This window comes from Neomonachus schauinslandi, chromosome 13, assembly GCF_002201575.2.
Source record: "Neomonachus schauinslandi chromosome 13, ASM220157v2, whole genome shotgun sequence".
Taxonomy (NCBI): Eukaryota; Metazoa; Chordata; class Mammalia; order Carnivora; family Phocidae; genus Neomonachus; species Neomonachus schauinslandi.
The window spans coordinates 76328863-76348929 of record NC_058415.1 but is presented as its reverse complement, the minus strand read 5'-3'; the positions used below and the strand labels follow the sequence as shown (position 1 = coordinate 76348929).

Here is a 20067-nt window from a genome sequence, read left to right as displayed (position 1 = left end):
TTAGCTGCCAAATATATAGTTTGTAGAGCATCAGACTGTGTCTTAAGCAATTGGCAGCTTTATCCCATTAAGTGTTTACAACTACCCCGAGATCTCACTTTATAGCAAGGAGACTGACGTTCCGAGTGGAGCCGGAGTTTCCTCCAGACTGCACAGCTAGGACGTGGCAGGCCAGGATTCCGAGCCCTAGCCTGCCAGATTCTGGAGCCTGTCGTTAGCACCCTGTCCTCTGAGCTGGGATTCGGGGAGCCAGGGGCATGGCAGCAAGGACGCACACCCACTCATGAGTCTCTCCGTGCTGAGGACAGGCTCACTGCCCTCCAACCCGGAACCGCGCCCCGCCCCCGCCCCGCCCCGGCAGCCTCCACGCCCTCATTTGGCAGTCTTTCTGCTCCTCTCCACAGGGAGAACAACTTCATCAAGGACTTCCCTCAGCTGGCCGATGGGCTGTTGGTGATCCCACTGCCGGTGGAGGAGCAGTGCCGGGGGGTCCTCTCGGAGCCCCTCCCGGACCTCCAGCTGCTCACTGGTAAGATACACCCGCTGGACCTCCCCCAGCTTCTCTGACCCCGCACCTGGCTTCTCCAGGTGCCCGTCAGCCCTCCGCACATCCAAGACGGGCCTCTCCAGGCCTCCTCCTTCCTGAGAGACGGAAGGCCAAAGGGACCTGCCCTTGTGGGGGCTCCTGCTATGGGCTGTGCAGAGCTAGGGGGTTCCCTGAGACTCCAGACTCTGAGCTGAGCCAGACTGACTCTCGGCAGATTTCAAAGATATTAACTGTAGTCACCATGCTGCGCATCAGACCCACAGAACTTCTTCATTCCACATAACCAGACCTTCGGACCCTTTGACCAACACCTCACCATTTCCCCTAACCCCCAGCCATTCTACTCTCTGCTTTTACGAGTTTGACCTCTTTCGAGTCTACATAAAAGTAAGATCATGCAGTACTTGTCTTTCTGTGTCTGGCTTATTTCACTAGGTTTATTTTTAAATCATTCTAAAGTAAAATCACTGGACCCCTCAACAAGGAGCCTCTCTTACTTGAAAGCGTTTGTTACACAGCTTGATTTCGAACATGGGGTTGGGTATTATTTTCCAATCCTGTGGGGTGGGTATTATTTTCCCTGTTTTATAGACGAGGAATCTAGACTCAGAGAAAGGACAGGACCAGCCCAAGGTCCCATGGCACGCCTGCCAGGATGAGAACCAGGTGCCATGGCTCCAGGTCTTCTGCCCTTTCCACTTGGCTCTGCAGCTCCCTGCCCCTACCCCATTCCCCTCCCCCTCCCCCTCACAGGGAAGCTACCTTCTGTAGGCTCTCCCGAGGCTGCATATCTTCTGTCCCACCCAGGATGCCCTTCTGCTCCTCCTCATCTTCTCCCAGTTCCTCTCCTGTCCTTTGTGAAGGGGTTTTCCTAAGATGTAAGGGCCCTGGTTCTGCTTTTGCGATACAGTCGTTGGGTATCTCAACCACTGCTCAGGGAGAATGGTCCCCCTGATGAGTGATGGACGTCTCACCGAGAGGGAAATCGCCCCCCAGGGAGGACCCATCTACCATTTGCAAGCCCTTGGAAGCTCCACGAGCCTTTCCTGTGAAGGGTCACAAACAGGATAGAGGACCCACGTGTGTTGAGGGTCTCCCAGGGGCCATGCACCCTGCGTGTCTGAATCCACGTAACCCTGCAAGGGTTATTGTCCCCCTTGAAGCAGATTAAAAAAATCATTTAACGAGTCCAAGGCCACATGACTAGTCTGTTGTCGAGTCAGGATTTAAACCCAGTGGGTCTTGACCCCAAAACTGATGCTGTATCCATGACCCTCCATCCCCTTCTTGACCTGTCCTCATTCAAAAAGGGCCCAGATGTAGATCAAATGAAATCACAGATATAAAAATGCTTTGCAGAATCTGTAAAAGCCTGCTGTGCCTTCCTTAAGTTTCATAAGATCACAGAATTTCAGAGCTGACAGGGACTGTAAAGGGCATCTAGTCTAATCCTCCTTAGCAATGAAGAAATCAGGTCCGTAATAGCCCCACTGAGTAATGAGTCCTCTTGGATACCCCCAGTCACAGGGAGCTCACCACCCCTTAAAACAGATAGCACCATGGTCCATGGGGAGGTGCTGTGCTCTAATGGGAAGGACCCTGGATCTGTGTCTGATCTTTGTGTGTCCTTGAGCACTTTCTCCTCTGAGCTTCAGTTTCTTCTTCTGAAATCGGGGGTATCACAATTATTTGTCAGCATTGGGTGAGTACTGGAGATTGTGGATATAAAATGCTTGGTGCATCGTGGTTCTGTATTAGTGGTTCAAATTGTTAGGATTATTTGTTTTGATTTGAGGATCTTTGGAGGCATTCTAATAAGGAAACTGTTACATTTCTAGAATTTAAAAAAAAAGTAATTACCAGGAAAAATACCTCCCTCCATTGCAGAGCCTCATTTTACCCCTAATCTTTGGTAGAGATCTAGGATAGAGTCAGGTAAGATGGGAGTCAAGGATGAGTAAGGACTAGGGATGGGCTTAGGATGGGGAATAGGATGCAGGTAATTAGGTGAGCCAGGAAATCAGCATTTGTTGGGAGCCTATTATTATGTAACAGGCTCTGTTCTAGGCTCTGCAGGAGTGAGAATAATAAAGACCATGGCCTCGACCTCAAGAAGCTGACATTCCACGGGAGGAGCTTATATTCCAGCCTGGAATCCAGGAAGGACCAGGGATGGAGAGAAGTGAAGGGCAGAAGGCTGACCAGTTATGGGGTGTGAGGGGCAAAGATGATGGCTTTATACATGTCTTGGTAATCAAAAGAGGTAGCATTTTTTTTTTCTTTTGGATATCATGCCACCCAGTGAATGAACTGCATCCACAGCCTGCATCAGAATGCTCTGCCTCCCTCTCTTGAGGATGGGCCCCAATTTCCAACACCCATTTCAAGCCTGCTGTGAATCAGGACGAGCACAAAGGATGGGGCAGAGGCTGCTTGGCCGCAAGTGTCTGGTTTTGCTGTGCAAACTGGTTTCTCCTCCCTGACTCGAAACAACGGCCTGTCCTTCCTCCCTGACCCGTTCTCCTTCCCTTCCCAACCTCTCCAGAGGAAGGACAGGACAGGCAGAGCAGATAAACAGAGAGGACATATTTATAACAAAACAACCTCGCTCCAGTAGACATATATTTGGAGATCATGAATATTTTACTTTAAAATGAAAGCTTCTAAAAAAAATTATGTTATTCCTGAAAAGGCTAAGGAGGGGAAAAAAAAAAAAAAGTTGACAGTAATGGACAACTTTAATACTGCAGTAATGTCCAGGAAGAAATCATTTGTTCCAATGAGATTCTCATTTTCATCTTGGTACCAAATATCTCTTTAAGTGCCTCCTCACCAGGGGACAAGAGGAAAGGACAGAAAATGTGTCTGCCATTTGCAGAGGATACATAACAACAATAATATTAACTGCTGATGTGACTAGCATTTCTTTTCCATGTATTTCTTCCTGATTGTAGACAAAGAGTTTTCAATGCTTACAGCAGAAAATTTAGAAAATGCAGATGAATATAAATCAGGAAACAAGAATCTTTTATACACCCACCACTCAGAATTACCGCTTGCTAACATTGTGTTGTTTTTGTCTTTGTGTATTCTTTGTCTATACCTGTGTTTCCCAAAATGCATTCTATGGAACATGAGTTTCAGTGAACCCTGTGGAAAAATGGTATTCCTCGGTCGTAAAAGTTTGCAAAATGCTGTACACTGCTACCTTCATAGAGCTTTAGAATGCATATTAATCTAGTCAAGGTGCTAAGAAATTATACAGATTTTTAAAAATCTTGTTTAACTTCATTTAACTCAGTCTTACTTGAAATGTGGGCTTTTCTGTGTGTGTGCAGGTATCTCATGAGATCCTTATGCACATCCCATGTTTCCATGTTAGGAAACAGTGGTCCACATGGGTCAGCAAACACAAAGGGCCGGATCATAAATGTGCTAGGCCCTGCAGGCAGCCGCTCATCTCCGCGGTCATTGTGCGAAAGCCGCCATAGGGCAGTATGTGCAGGATGGGCTGTGGTTTGCTGACCCCCCAGTCTGTACAGCATTGCTAGGTCACCACAAGACTTCCATTTCTGTTGCCTTATTTGAGTATCACAATGCGCCTGTGAAGTAATGTCAGCACAGGTAGCCATAGTATCAGATGGGGAAACTGAGGCACAGAGCTGCCTAATGACCCATGGCAAGTTGCCTGCAGGGTTAAGCGGAATCCTAAATCTACTTTGGCTTGCTTGCAAGCTGTTGGGAAGAGAAAAAGGATGGGGGCTGAGATCAAAGGCCAGGAAGAGGCCTGGAGGCAGGTCCGGATAAAGCTGTTGGTTCCAGCGAGAGCCTTCACGCTAAGGCTGAGCCTCTGCCTATTTAGAAGCAGTGGCCATTACTCAGAGCCCAGTTTTGGTGAGTGTTCTCTAAATGCTGGCCTCCCCTGACCTTCCCCTTCTGTCCTCCAGGGGACGTCAGGTATGACGAGGCCATGGGTTACCCTATGGTGCAGCAATGGCGGGTCCGAAGCAACCTCTATCGTGTGAAGCTCAGCACCATCACTCTCTCAGCAGGTGAGGACTGCCCCCCTCCCCGGGCAGCCAAGGGGGCTTGGGGTAATTCAGCACATGTTATTGAGGACTTGGACTGTGCCAGGCCCTGGGCTGGGGATGCTGAGGGAATGAGGCCAGGCCCTCCCTGCCACGAAGGAGCTCACAGGGAGGGTGGATGGACAAGCAGACAGTGACATCCTTACATTGGGGTAAGTTCTATGCAATAGTGGGGCAGCGGTACCCCAGAGGAGGGAGCTGTCCTGAGCAGTCAGAGGGGCTTCCTGGAGGAAGGGGTATCATAGTAGTGCAGGGAAGGGTGAATAGGAGAGGGGGTAAATGACAATCTATAATGTCATAAACGACATTTATGTTCTATATATTTCAGGCTTGTGGATTTTAAGTTCTTGTCTCTTCTGATTGATTTCCTTTCCTACCCATCTCCTATACAGTAATAACACATATTCCTCCAACACACATACACATACAATGCCCCCGCTCCACCTGCACACACCCTGTGTGTCAGCTGATGCGGACAATTTATAATTCTCAGAATGGGACATGTTCTTTCATGCCTCTGTGACTTTGCACATGCTGTTCCCTCTGCCTGGATCTCCTTGCCCAGGGAGCACTTCTTGCAGTACTGGGAGACTCCTCCTGCATCCTCCACTTCCCCCAGAATAACTCAAGGAATTCCGTGCAAGCAACTACCTATAGGGGCACCTGGGTGGCTCAGTCGGTTAAGCGTCTGCCTTCGGCTCAGGTCATGATCCCAGGGTCCTGGGATCGAGTCCCATATCGGGCTCCTTGCTCAGCGGGAAGCCTGCTCCTCCCCCTGCTCATGGTCTCTCTCTCACTGTCTCTCAAATAAATAAATAAAATCTTAAAAAAAAAAAAAAGCAACTACCTGTATTAAAGCACCAATGTGCTTGATTCCTATCTGAGCCATGTCTGTTTCCCACACTGACCCAAGAATTGCAGGTACAGTGTGGGCCCCATCCATTTCCATATCCCTGTTTCCTATATTCCTATAGTCTCTGTAACAGGGAATCAACACAGGGTTGATACTCTTGTTTGATAAAGGAATAAAAAAAATGAAAACTGAAAAATTCTGAATGAGTGAAGGACTCTGGAAAGATGGGGTTTTCTACCCTGGCTCTTACTCATAACGCTGCCACTGGGTTATTGTCCGGGCGCTTCCTATGTATTTGCCAGCACTTTTCTTATCTTCTCTTTTTCAGGATAATTTTGTTCCTGAGCAACACAAAACTCTTTTAGCCTAGGAATCAGAGGACTTTCCCATCTGGGAAGTATAAATAGTAATTACTGCTGACGTTGGCTAAGTGCTTTATAACATTTTATATCTTAGGACTTCTATCAGTCCTGCAAGGAAGACATTATTTATCCCATTTTTTTTTCAGATAAGGAAACTGAGGGTCAGAGAGGTTAAGTAACTTGCCCAAGGTCACACAGCTAGTAAGTGGCCGAACAGGAGGAGAGCAGGGATTTGATTGCAGTTTTGTCTGCCTGGATAAAGAGCCACAGGTCATCTCCATGGTTATTTATTATTTAAGAGAAACAATCTCATCATTAACACTGCTGTATTAATTACCAGTTGCAGGAGTTAACAGATTGGTGGAGTTTGTCCTAATCAAACACTCATTCTTTGAGGCATGTTTCTGTTTTCCCCACCACCCACACCCTCGCACCTCACTTGTGAATCAGACTGCGATGTATCTGTTAGAGCTACAGAGGTGTATCAGCTTTAATTAATCAATGATGATGCTCTTGAGAACCCCCTTGTAAATCAAATGTTGGCAAATTGGAGTTCATGTTTAATGTTGAAGGAGAGCTTGCTTGCTCTTTTACAGTTTGCTTTGATGTGGCACAGAATCCATTGCTTTCATAATAATGGTGGTTGGTGTTTCTGCCATGTCCCGGGAACTGTGCCCTTGTACCTGGTTGGGGTGGGGTGGGGAAGGATGCATGTGCACAATCAAAGACAAGTGGAATGGAGCTTCTGCTTTCAAGGTGGTGCCCACTGAAGGTGCAAAGCCTAGGTGCCCCAGGCCAAGATTGTGTGAACAGCTTCTTGGGAGGGTGGGAGTGACTTTCCAGAGCCTTAGAGCATAGGAATGACTTAGGGAAGAGGTGGAGAGGCCCTTTCCGGTGAACGGTGGTGTGTATGTGTGTACGTTTTGCAGTTTGGGGGCTGTAAATGAGGAAAGGATGGTGGAAATCTCAGGTCACGTTTAGGAGACCTAAGAAGGCTGATTTGGCTGGATGTAAAGCCTAATACAGGTGGCTCATGGGAGATGCCCTTGGAGACCTGGAATACCAGGTGAGGTCGTGGGTAGACTGGTCATTGGTAGCAGGAAGGAGCTCAGGCAGGTCTTAAGGCTCTCGGAAGAACAGCTTGGTGACCTGCCTGTCAGAGCAAGGAGCACGGAGCTGTGGTTATGGAGTCATTGCTGTGCAGGCTCTGTGCTAGGCACTGAGGACCTAGGTCTCCTTGGCACAGGACTAAGAGCAGCAAGGAGGCCCTTGACACTGTCAGGAGATGGAACTACCACTCTTTCAGGGAGGTAGAGGCAGAAAGGGAAGTAGTGTTCTAGGAAGCCAAGCCAGGGATCAGATCCGAGGACATCAGCATATTTGCCGAGCCTGGGCCAGCGCAGCCCCGGGGCTCCAGCTGTGGGCAGTTCAAGCCCTGGGTGACTGGGTGCAGTGGAAAATGCATATGCTTTGGAGTGAGAGCAGAAGGGGCTTGGAGGCCTAGCTCCTCTGGCTGGGAGACCAAGGAAATCATTCAGAGTCTGAGCTTTGACTTGCTCATGTACAGAGTGGGGGTTGCAGCGTTGGGGCTGAGACTAAACTGGAACCAGTGGGAGAAACAGCGAGCAGTGTGCTTGGTGCCCCTTAGTTGCTCAGGACAGACGTCAGCTTTGATTTCCTGATGGCGACTTTCAGGTCCCGTGACCTCGGTCAACAGGCTTGAGGCCTTCCTCTGCCGTTGGTTCCCTCTTGGCTGCAGTGTCTTGCGCGTCGACCAGAGAGAGCAACCTTTTGCTGTGTGAGCGAGGGGATGGTTTCCTTCAGACAACAGCAGCCACCAGGCTGATCCTGGGGTGATACCAAATCCAGGCTGGAGAGACCCCCCGGCCGCTTATAACTTGCCCGCCACCAGCCTCCCAGATCTGACCCTCCACATGCTTCTCCTGTGTCCAGGCTTCAACAACGTCCTCAAGATCCTGACCAGGGAGAGCAGTCGGGAGGAGCTGCTGTCCTTCATCCAGCACTACGGCTCCCACTACATTGCTGAGGCCCTCTACGGCTCCGAGCTCACCTGCATCATCCACTTCCCCAGCAAGAAGGTCCAGCAACAGCTGTGGCTCCAGTATCAGAAAGGTAAGTCCCCTCCGACAAGCTAGACCCCAGCTCGGCCATGTCTAAGCTGTGTGGCCTTCGGCATTCCCTGCCCCTCTCTGGGCTTCGGTTTCTCCATGGATAGGATGAGGGGCCGTATGATGATACCTCAGGATTCTTTCAGTTCAGGCCTTTTCTGAGACCCTAAGGTAGTGGGCTGGACTCCAAAACTCCTTCCTTGTACTGCAGGCTCCTTGTTTCCAGCTTTCTGCCACTCACCTTGGGAGCTTCAGTCCCTTCCCACCTCAGTTTTCCCTTCCTGTGAAATGGGCGCTTCAGTAGCCATTCTTGTCCCACCTTGAAAGGGAAGCAGTTAGTGTCACAGCATTTTGAGAAAGACAGAAATATTCCATACTTGCATTATGTGTTTTAACAGGTCCGTGTATTCACATCCCCATTTCGCAGGCGGAGAAAATGAGTCTCAGTCATGCCAAGTCAAGTGCCTGTATACACAGCTAATAAGTAGCAGGGTGAGAACTGCTTCCTGTTGTCATTGTTATTATCAATTAATTGAGAAAGGAGAGCTCTCGATGGACACAAAGGGTGGGGTGCTGCCACCTTCTTCACATGGCTCAGCCACCCCATCTCAGAAACCAAATCAACATAACTCTTAAAACCACAGAATGTGGGAGCCAGAAGGGACCTTCCTTATGAGTCTTCACTGGGCTTAGCACCCCGAGTTTGCAGTTGGAGAAACTAAGGCCCAGAGGGAGGAGGAAGCTTGCTGAGTGTCACTGAGCTCCACTGGGTGGGTCCAAGACAAAGTGGGGTGCTCCATGCTCCCCATCCAGGGCTTTTCATGCTGCCCCTCCTCCCTGACTGGATGAAGCCCCCATGCACCTGCCTTTACCATATCCAGAACCTTGCCTTCTGCCCCGGGGGCTTGCACCCCCCACCATGGTCTCACCCCTCCCTGCCTCCTGTGTGCAGCTGTGTGGGGCACGGGGTGGTTTATAGATGCAGGGGACATAATTGAGTTGTCTGGGAATAACTGTGTTTTTACGGCTGTGACAATGACGGTCTTTAAGGAAGTGCATTAAATCAATAGAAGTCTCATTGTCTTACCCTATAAATAACGTGACACATCATTAAGCAGGGCAATAAGCTTCAGGACTTTGAAGTAATACAATTAGGTTATGTTTATAAAAACCTTCGCTCACTGTGGTCACTGAACTAATTCGCCTCAGCGTGCTCTTGGGGCCCGGGACACCACTGTCATGCTAAATACCACGTCATCTCCATCCTCAACTGCTTCCGGGCCTTGGCCTCTTTCCCTCCAGAAAACTCCACTCCTTATGCCGTGGATGCATGGACTCTGTGGCAAGTAGGATGGGTTTGGGGGCAGAAGGAATGCCGACAGCAGCTGGGGGCCCCCTTCAAGACCCCCAGAGCCCTCGGGGTTGCCACAGACTTGTTGGGAGAACTTCATGTGGTAGCTTTTCTCTCTGGGCTGCGTGTGCGGAGTCACATTTCTTGCTTCTGAGGTACGCTTGCTCCCAAGAAGGGCCCAGGGGTACGCGGAGGCCACCTTAACACTTCTCGCTTTCTCCACCTGCTGTGACCTAGAGGGCACACGAAACACTGTGGTTTTATTTTTTTTAATGTGGGAGTGATGTTTGCAAGGGGGAGGCTGAGAAGCCGGGGATTTTCCCCTGAAGAACTAGAAGAACTCTGGACTCAAAGGTAGTGGGTGACCTTTCCGTCCCCAGCCATCGACTCTGTGTCATGGGCACGTGCTGCACAAGGGTCCCCTAGGAAGCGGGTCAGGATGGGTCTGGGTTTGAAAGCAGATCTCTCTGGGGGCAGAGCTGTGGGAAGAGGAGAGAGCTCGCGTGGTGCTGGAGTGGGACAGAGAGGCTTTCAAGTCCCCCTGTCTCTCCTTCCATCCCTGCCGGGTAACCTCGGGCAAGGAACTTCTAAGTTTCTGTTTCCTCGTGTGTTAAATGGGGGATAGGAATTCCCTGGCATGGCTTTTGGGAGGACAAAATGAGATAATACAGGTAAAATGTCTGGCATGCAGTCAGCACATGAAAAATGATAGCTTGGGTTAAAGCAAAACTTGTGGGCAGCAGCTGAGGATTCTAGACCTGGCCACAGCTCCTGCTTATGGGTGACACTCCTTAATCTCCCTGTGACACACCTATGTTGCTAGAAAAGGACAAATATCCTTTCAACCTAGAGAGTGGAGGGGTGGAGGGGTTCCTGGAGACTTTGAAATCTATGTTTAGCCCCAGGTGGTGGCTTGTCCTTGACTGGAAGGACCAAAGCTGGAAGAGAAGGTCAGGAAAAGAGACCCAATAGGGCATGAGTAACAGCACTTTACAGTGTATAGTGCTGTGTGTTCTCCCACTTACCCCTTGAGGCAAAGAAGGCAAGAATCCCATTCACCCCTCATCTTACACTGGGAAACCTGAAGCTTAGAGAAGAAAAGGGGCTTGCCGGGGGGGGGGGGGGTCACAGTTTATGAGGGAAAGGGATGGTGTTTGAATTCCAACCTGAGCACGGTATTCCCTGCACCCTAGATCCGGTGTCCATGGAAATTAGAAACAAATGTCCCAGCCTTTCCAGGTTTACTGACGAGGGGTCTCATGTTCCTCCTGTGATCTGGGGCAGCCACCAGAAATCACTGGAAAGGCCAAGGGTTTGGGGCTGAATGTGCCTGATTAAAATATTCCCATGAGAGGTTTATTTTACTCTTATTCCCCTAAGTGCTTCTCAGTGTGTGTTCCACAAGAAAAAAAAAAAAGAAAGAAAGTCACATTTATCATTCATTAATTCTTTAGTTCACTAATATTTCCTAAGGGCCGCTTCTCGGCAGACCTTGTGCCTGGTGCTGGGGCACCGCAGGAGACAAAATGTGGGCGCTGTCCCCACGTTGTTCCTTCCCAGTCTGTCTTAGACTTCCAACATTTCACCATTTTCTTTTTAACCCACGGGTAGACAGCTGGAAAGAAGGAGGGGGTGGGCACATGGTAAGAACCTAGTCACTATCATGTGATGGCCCGTATCTATTCTTCCATGGGCCAATTCTGATCAGTTAGGGAATGGCTTAGCTAGGCCACTGTATGGAGGCCATGGAGCCCACTGGCCAAGAACATTATGATCAATTGGCAATGGCTACCGTGATGTGGTGGGGGGCGGGGAAGGGGTGTCTGTGTATCGTTTTCCCTGCAGCAGGGCAGAGTGAAAGCTAAAAGAACAGACCCACCTTGCGACACTGATTCCAGGGGGCGCTGGGCATGCCAAGCAGGACTGGAAAGATCTAGGCAGGGAGGTGGGGTTCGCTACCACCCAGTGGGTCTCAGCATTTCTCAGTTTGGAGGAGACCGGAGCACTGAACAGGCCAGTTAGATGGTGCCTGTCAGAAGCCAGGAAGACCTTGGAAGTAGCCAAAGTCATCCCTGGACCCTCCAGGCCCAGGAGTGCTTAGTGTGGAAGCTGCTTCGCCCGTGAGTCTCCTCCGGCCCTCGCCTCTGCTCCCGGGCCGTGCCCCAAGCACCCCATGAAGGTTTCAGTCTCTTGCCTTCAGCTTAATACTTTCACTACATGCTGCTGTGTTCCTGATATGCGCATATTTTTTAAAAAGCTACCTTTCTCCCAATTCACTCTTTGACTAGATACTCACGGATACTGTCTAGCTGTGACCTTGATACACTCTTTTATCTTAATTATGATAAAAGAAGTTACCCATCCTCTGGCTACCTTGGATAAAGACTTCCCCATTTGGAGATAAAGCAGAGGTTTTGCAGTCAGATGGACTTGGGTTCAAATCCCAGCTCTACCTCTTACCAGCTGTGTGATCTTGGGCAAATTGATTCATTCTCTAGATCACTTTCCTCATATGCAAAATACAGGCTCCAATGAGAGCATAGTCCATCAGTGGACTCATCTAGCACTGACCTGGACACCTAATGATCATCTTGATCCAACCCATTCCCTCCCACCATAGCTGCCACATCTGCTCTGGTAACTATGTTCCCAGGGGCGTGTGTGTGTGTGTGTGTGTGTGTGTGTGTGTGTGTATGAGAGAGAGAGACCATCTGAGGGAGGTAGGAGGAGTCAGAAAAACACAGAGAGGAAGACAGGTGCATACCAGAATACACACACACACACGCACACACACGAGAGACAAAGTGTAGAAGAGAAAATGTATGTAATTAATAAGACTTTTCCAAGTTTATAGACTCGGTGACCCTGTGAAAGGACATTTTCTAGTGAAGGTTATACTGCTCTTGAGTTAAGATTGGGATTGTCCATGGTAAAGAGATGTCCTCACAGATAAAATGCCTGTTGCCACCTTTAAAAGATGTTTTATCTCTATTATAATTTCCCAAGACTGTCCAAGGGAATGAATTTCTGCATTTCCATTTGAATTACAATGCACTTTTGAATGTCAGTGGCTGCATTCCTAGGCTACTCTTTAAAGGAGTTTTGGCTGTTTGAAAGGCAGCCCAGGGGTTGAGGTGGGGGGAGGAGAAGGAAAAGATAGTCAACTGTCACCTCCTTTTGTGAGGACAGTTGTGGTCAAGGGGCTGATGTGGGCTGGAGAACTCTCCTGGGCTTTCAGTTTCCTGAGGGAGCTTGCTTCAAAGACAGCAACCAGACATGAAAGGAGTTGTTCTCAGAACTGAGACCTGCCTGGGTACTGGTTTAATTCTCTGTAGATTTAATCATCGGGGGGCAGTTTTCAGGTCCCATTTGCTTGACCTTCTGTAGCATTTGACAGAGCTGACCACTTCCTGCTAGAGGTACTTTCTGTGTTTGCTTCCATTGTCCTAGATCTTCTTTGTGAGTCACCTGCCTTCCTGCTGGCTTCTTCTCTGTCTGCTTTGCAGGCTCATGCTCTTCTACGAGCCAAGTCCATGTGGCTTCACAGGACCCTGGCCTGGGCCCCTCTTCCTGGACCGTCTTCTCTCTGTGGGGACTCTGTTACCATACCCACATTGACCACTCCCATTTTATACCTCTGCCTCCAAGCTTTCCCCTGGTATTTGCTGTTATGCCAGCTCCCTTGCCCACCCAAACTCTGCCCCACACAACCTCGTGTTTTCCCAGCATTCTAGTGAAATGTGCCCTGATCTGTTTGTAGGCAGAACCAGAATCCTGAGTCCTTCTTCATATCCTCCTCTCCCTAGCTCCCCCCATTTCCCAAATCTTATCCATTTTAATTCCCAATTAGGTCTTGAATTTGCCCACTTCTTTCCATCTCACTGCTGTGCCCTGGGTCAAGCTGCCATCATGGCTTGCCTGGACTCTAGCGTTGGCATTCCACCTCGACCCCCTGCAGCCACTCTTATCTCCCATCAATCCAAACCACACAGCAGCCCTGAAGATATGGATCCGTCAGTGCTTTCCAGAGAGACAGAACCAACAGGATGGTTAGATGGATGGATGGATGGATGGATAGATAAAAATCTCTATTATATATAATATTCATATATAAGATATAGAGAGAGAGAGAAAGAAAGAGAGAGATTTATTATGAGGAATTGGCTCATGTGATTATGCAGGCTGGGGAGTTTCAAGCCAAGATCTGTTCAGCAAACTGGAAATTCAGGAGAGCTGATGGTATAAATTCCAATTCCAAAGCTGGCAGGCTTGAGACCCAAGAAGAACCAATGTCTCAGTTTGAGTCCAAAGGCAAGAAGAGAATGTTGTTCCAGCTCCAACAGTCAAGCAGGAGTTCTTTCTTACTCATGGGAGGGTCAGCCTTTCTATTCTATTCAGTCCTTCAACTGATTGGATGAGGCCCACTCACATTAAGGAGGGCAGTCTGCTTAACTCAGTCTGCTGCTGATCTCATCCAGAACACCCTCACTGACACCCTCACAGACACATCCAGGATAGTGTTTGACCACATATCTGGACACCCTACGGCCCAGTCAAGCTGACGTATACAATTACCCGTTAACAGAAATACCATCAGGCTACTTGTTGGATGAAAACTCCTGGGTGCTTTGTCATTGCCCTGAGGCTAACTTCCACACTCTTCCCCATGGCCTCAGGGCCCTCCCAGATCTGATGTGTCCCCAGCCAACCTCCCCAGCCCCACCTGCTCCAGGCTGTCTGCCTCTCAGGCACACCCAGCCTCACAATCCTTAAGGATGGCAGGAGTCAGGGATCAGAGCCTGGCCACATTCATCTACGCCCGGGTCCCAGCGAGGTGGTGGGAGGTGGCTGCGTATCCCTTTCCCTTCCCCTGGCTTCGTGGCTTCCATGCAGCCATTTGTAGGATGTGTCTAGCTCTGAGGTAGTGTTTCCTTGGAGAGTAGCGAGGTCAGAGGAGGTTAAATATGAGCTGGACACGCACCCATCTGCGGCACACCAGAGGAGAGAACTAACTTAATTCTCCTCAGAACCTTGCAAAAAGACGATACAGGATGTGGTTCATTAAACACAAATAGGCCCATGAGACTGCCATTTCCACCAGATGAAATTACCAAAAAAAGCATTTGTTCCCCGGTTTAGATTGAGTCCATCTGGAACGGAACACCCTAGTTGTTTTCCTATTGGTGCGCACCAGGAATAATAATCCTTCGCAGGGCTCCACGCAGAACAGCTCACAAAGCATTTTCACGTACATTTCTTCATCCAATTTACTCCTCACACAATGAGCCTGGAAGAGAGGCATTGTTGTCTGCATTTCATGCTTGAGGGGAGTGAGACTCAGAAGGGTGAGATGGCCTGCGGGAGTTCACACCAGGGAGCTTGGCAGAGCAGGGATTTGAGCCCAGCCTGCTTTCATCAAAAGGACCGTGTTTGCCCCGACCACGGCAGCCTCAGAGAACTCTCTAGATGCTGGCATCAGGCCCAAGGGAACCATTTGCATTCCTGTTCTGTTTCTCTTACCTACCGTCAAAAGAACTGAGGGAAGTGAGGACTCAGAGCGTAGGCCCTCAGCGTGGGCAGGGGAGGAGATACTCTACTCACCGATACCCCTCTGTGTAACTCACTTCTCCTTCTTAACTTAGTGGCAGCATTGTAAGGCAGAGCCAAACCCTAGAACGTCAGAGCTGGAAGGAACCTTGGCAGTCCTCGAGCCAGGGTGAGCTTCTCTTCGTGGGCCCGTTTTGATCACAAGGTAGTAGCTGCCTGGAGGGCTCGCTGAAAGAGATTCTGGGTCAGGACCAGGCTTGGTGACAAGAATGCAGTGATCCCTTAGCAATACCAGTCATGGGTGTGAGAGAAAGAAAGAGCGACTCTTGTGTAAGGTGTTTCCCATCCTGTTCCCGTTGGGCAGATGGGAAGGTTGAGGTCAGCTTATGCAATCAGTTAGAACCTGCATTTGCAAGGGGGGGAACCTAATAACCAGCTAGCAGCGTTTTTTTGGGTCTTCACCCTCCTGAAAACTCAGAGCAAATTCAAAGACTCCTGGATGCCAAAGCCCCCCACATCCTTAAAGATGGGAGAGTTACTGGTTGATAGACTGCATGTTTTATTATTTTAGGGTACATGCACACACCAAATACATCATTCCTTGAAGGCTTAGAGGATGCCCCTCTTGTCCTTCCACTTAGGGAAGCAATAAGAGATTGATACTGTTGTAATCTAGTTACTCTGATTCTCTTCAGACAGGAGCCAAAAACACTCCTGTTCCCCTGTCACAGTCCTGTTCCCCTATCACAGTCCTATTCCCCTATCACAGTCCTATTCCCAGAAAATTGATACAGGGACTGAAGGAGCAGGGCTGTCAGGTGGGACCCTTCTCTCTCAGCAGTCTTACACTAAGAATGTGGAATTTCCCTGGAGATGAGTATGGGGCTTTTGTCCTCTCTCTGCCTTCAACCCCTTAGTGAGAAGAAGAAGGACTGGAGGGAACACAGGGGCACAGAGGGACGCTTTTGCCTTCCCCAGGTCCTCAGCAGCAGGCAGAACCTACCCTCCTGAGAGCAGCCTCACTCACAGATCCCACAGCACAAAGGCACATTCCTTGCCACTCTGTCTCTCCTGTCCTTCCTTCATCCTTTTTCACCTCTCCATCGTTCCACACTAGTGTGTCCAGACCCTACTATATGTCAGGCTCTGTATGGGGTGAGTGAGACCTACTTCCTGCTCTCAGGAGGCTCACAATCAAACGGGAAAGATTAACCAGTAAACAGACAATGACAAACCTTTTAATAAATGCTGTGACGGAGGAAAGCTTGTGTGTGTGTGTGTGTGTGTGTGTGTGTTTAGGGTCAGGAGTGGAGGAAGCAAAGCTGGGAGACTGGTCCCTAACCATGTAGGGTGGGTGGGAATTTCCCTGGAGGAGAAGACATCCCAGCAGAGCCCTGGAGGGTATGGGCCTTTGCCACCCGGGTGGTGGAGGTGGATTGTAGGGGACAAGACACAGATCTGGGGATGTGGAAAAGCCTGGTGAAATCTGAGTCCTCTCAGACCAGTTGGGAGCAGTAGTGCCTGGATGTTTTCAGGTGCTCTTGAGGGATGCCACTGGCCTGTTTTTTAGATCTTTGAATGTCTCCATGCCTCAGTCTTCCAAGTAGTCAGAGAAACTGCCATTGCCTTTGTCTCCAGCTGAGTACTCTCATGCACAGGAGAGGCTGAGTCTCCAAATGCCTGCAATGAAGTCAAAACACCAGGCCAGTTTCAGAAGTACCTGGGGAATAGTTGGAAAAGCATCTGAACCTTTCAGGTTGTTATGAAGATGGGATGAGATCATGTGATTAGTTGGCTCATAGTAGGAACTCAACACAGATCCGTCATTGTTGCCTACTCCTTACCGAAGGAGTACCTATCAACAAATACCAACATACATATCAGGTGTGTGTGAGTCATCTGTCCCATGTGCCAGATGTGTGACGTGGGACAAGCCATTTTGATTTCCTGAGTCTCAGTTTATCTTTAAGATGGGTATAGTGATACTTCCTTCACAGTATTGTTACGGGAATGAACGGAGGCAATGATTATAAAGTGATTATCACTGCACCTGGCATGTAAGAAATACTCAGGAAATGCGAGCTGTTATTATTATCATTTATTATTGTGAGACACAATCGAGTCAGTGATGATTATTATTACCATCAGTTTTCTAAAACAAAAGGCATAATGGTGTGGTGTAGCTCTTTCCAGTCCTGAGTACAGAAGCCTAAGATAAACCTAAAGTCACGACTGTTTCTCACTTGGTGACTGGCCAACTTAAATTTGAGTCCTCCTGAACCTGGGGGTTGGGAATAGAAAGCAGAATTATCAGAAAGCTCAGCCTGGGTACAGGGGAGCCTGTTCGCACAGGTGGAAGCTGAGCTTCTAATGCATAAGAATGTGTAGGGCTGTGTGTGTTGGGGAAGGGGATGGCGGAGGAGCGGGCAACAATGACTGATTTGTATGGCGTTCTTACTATGGGCCAGTTAATCACATGGTCTTGCCTTGATCTTCATAAGGACCCCCACGAGGTCCAGGGTATTATGTCTATCTTCCAAATGAGAAAACTCATCTGCTTAAGGTCCCATGGCTGGAAATAGGCAGAGGCAGGATTCTATCCCAGGACGGTGTGACCCCAAGGCCCCCATGCCCTAATCCATCCAAGAACAGACACCATGTACAGAGAACCACTCTATGCCAGGAGGCACACTGGGCACTTCTTTAATCCTCACAACGACCCTCTAAAGCTGGTGCCTTTCTGCCTAGGAAACTGAGAATCAGGAGGTGTTGGGGGGGGGAGGGGGAAGGGGGATGTATATAATCCAAAGGCATATAGCTGGTTGAAGTATTTGCTCTTTTCCTTTCTTTCTTTTCTTGCTCCGGCCCTCTCACCATTTATGTTTTGTTATTACTTAACCACAGTGGGCACTCCAAAAAGAGTGTTCTGAGAGGCATTTCTCTTCCTCCTGAAACAGGTAGATGTAGTTGATCAGGAAGAGTGAAAAAAGAGGCAGACAAATCAGCAGGATTCTAGCCTGCATGGTGTCGGTCAGCTGGCTCGAGATCCTTGTTTTCTAGCAACACCTTGGCTCTGGGTCAGGGTCCAGGCCTTGAGCCAGGCCTTAGAGATTGACTTGACCATGGATCCATTGGGTTGGAGCTGCCCTTGGTTGTTTTTATCTGACACATAAGCCCTAGACCTCAGGTGTTCTTCCTTGGGGTCTGTACTTCTGTTCCCTCACATTTCATGGGTGCACAAGGAGATGGAAGGCTCCTTTTAGAGATCTTAGTCTGAGCAGTCCCTGAGGTCGGGAGCATCAGAATCACTGAAATTTACAACTGGAAAGATCCTTAATTCAATAAATCTATTAATACAGATGGTGAAATGGGTAATGAGAAACTTGCTCAGAGGGAACTATAAATTAGTAACAGGGTTAGGATTTAAATCAGCTCCCTTTTCTCCCTCCTCCTTCCAAGAAGGTGTGCTAAGAGGCAATTCAAGAGACCCTGTGCCCAAATGTATCTCCTTTTTGTTTGTGATTGCTTTATTGAGATACAGTTTACATATCGCATATCAATCTTCTTGAGCCTTCTCTTCCAGTGGTGGTTTTGCACAAAGATAAAATTTAGGATTTCCACAAGGAAACTTCTCATGATTTTATTGAGAAGATTCTCCAAGGAAAATGAAATCTGAGGTAGCCACTCCTCCCACTTTTCAATCATATCCTATTTTCTGTTGCAGCTTACTGTCCTGTGATTCAGAGGCAGCTGGTGGGAGGGGCACAAGGGGGCACAGCCGGCTGGTGCTAAATGTGACACAAAGTGTTCATTTCTATCAATATATGAGCTAGGCTGCCCCCATGCCCTGGTTTTGTCCAGCAAGTTTGGGAGTGCCTCTACTCCGTCCGAATGCAGCAGTAAATTAAATGTGGCTCAGCCTTCACGGAGCTCAGTCTAGACTTGGAGAGAGACAGGTAATGAGGAAATCACTATGCAATGTGTAAACGCTAGGGGGAGGAAGCACAAACTGTGGTCTGGACACCAGACTCAAACTGTGGGGCGGCTCAGGAAGGGCATCCCAGAAAACCTGCAGGAGGCAAGATTTAGGCAGCAGAGGTGGTTAAGGAGTGAAAGTATCAGGGGGCAAGGAAAGCACATACAAAAAAAAGGCCCCGAGATAAGAGAAAAAAAAAAAAGTGTATGGAGAAGATTGGTAGGAAACCGTGCCGAGATAAATGTAGGAAGATAGAGTGGCAGAGGCCAAATCCCACTGGATGCATGAACCACATTAAGAAATGTGTCCTTTTACTAGGAGCAATTTAAGGTCATTGAAAGATTCTGTGTGATATCATTTGCATTTTAAAATTTGATTCTGGCTGGTGCGGGATAGGGCTTGACCTGGGATGGAAGGAATACTAGATTGGAGTCGGGAAGATCAGTTAGGAAGTTGTAGCCTGGTTTCAGGAGAAAAGTAAGAGCAGCTTAACATTTAGTAGTCATGCAGCTGAAGAAAAAGAAAATAAAATGGGTGAGAAATGGTGGCACTGAAGTGTTTCTTAAAGTAGAGCAAAAGAACAGCAGGTGTTGGGAGAACTGAGCCAGGTTTGAGTATGTTGAGTCTGAGGTTTCTCAGGGACATCTTCATCCAACACACCAGCCCACAGTTGACAAGCTAGTTGGCAGTATGAAGTGGGCAGCTGGACATATACTGGTCTGGTGATCAAAAAAAAAGGTAAGACCTGAAAACGCAAGTTGTGTAGATAATCGTCACAGGAGAAGACAAAGCTCCCAGTGTAAAAATACAGATCCCCTTTTGTAATTTGCTTCCTCAGGGAGCAACTTCCACACACACACCCGCCCCTCCACACCCAGTATTGTTTTTGACCTTTTATTTAGAGAGGCTTTGTTTCATTCAGAGGGGCTGTCCACACTTCTCATTTCTGGCCAGCTTTTCCTTAGGTAAAATGTTACAGGACACAGAGGAACAGTCCCAGTGCACAGTACGTAGGCTGGAGTTAACACCTCCCATTTCACTGAGGAAGGAAACAAGTCTATGCAGTCATCATCACCAGAGCAGAAGGAATGGATACATACTTCTAGGCTTTTGGCTTCGTCATTTGCACCGCTCATTTGGCCAAGAGTTAACTAGCCTTTAAGGAAGGTCCAGCATATAGTGCCCGATTATGTACGCATCACACATTTCCTCCG

General features: G+C 48.6%; 1 protein-coding gene across 3 annotated transcripts in view; it reads left to right on the top strand.

Moving 5' to 3' along the window:
* ASTN2 (astrotactin 2) overlaps positions 1-20067 on the top strand; it is an 865697-nt gene that overhangs the window by 624680 nt on the left and 220950 nt on the right. For all 3 annotated transcript variants that reach the window (XM_021691760.1, XM_021691759.1, XM_021691761.2), the window contains 3 exons: positions 405-529; positions 4495-4599; positions 7804-7983. In XM_021691760.1, the coding sequence (XP_021547435.1) occupies positions 405-529; positions 4495-4599; positions 7804-7983 (410 nt within the window). The remainder of the gene's footprint in view (positions 1-404; positions 530-4494; positions 4600-7803; positions 7984-20067) is intronic.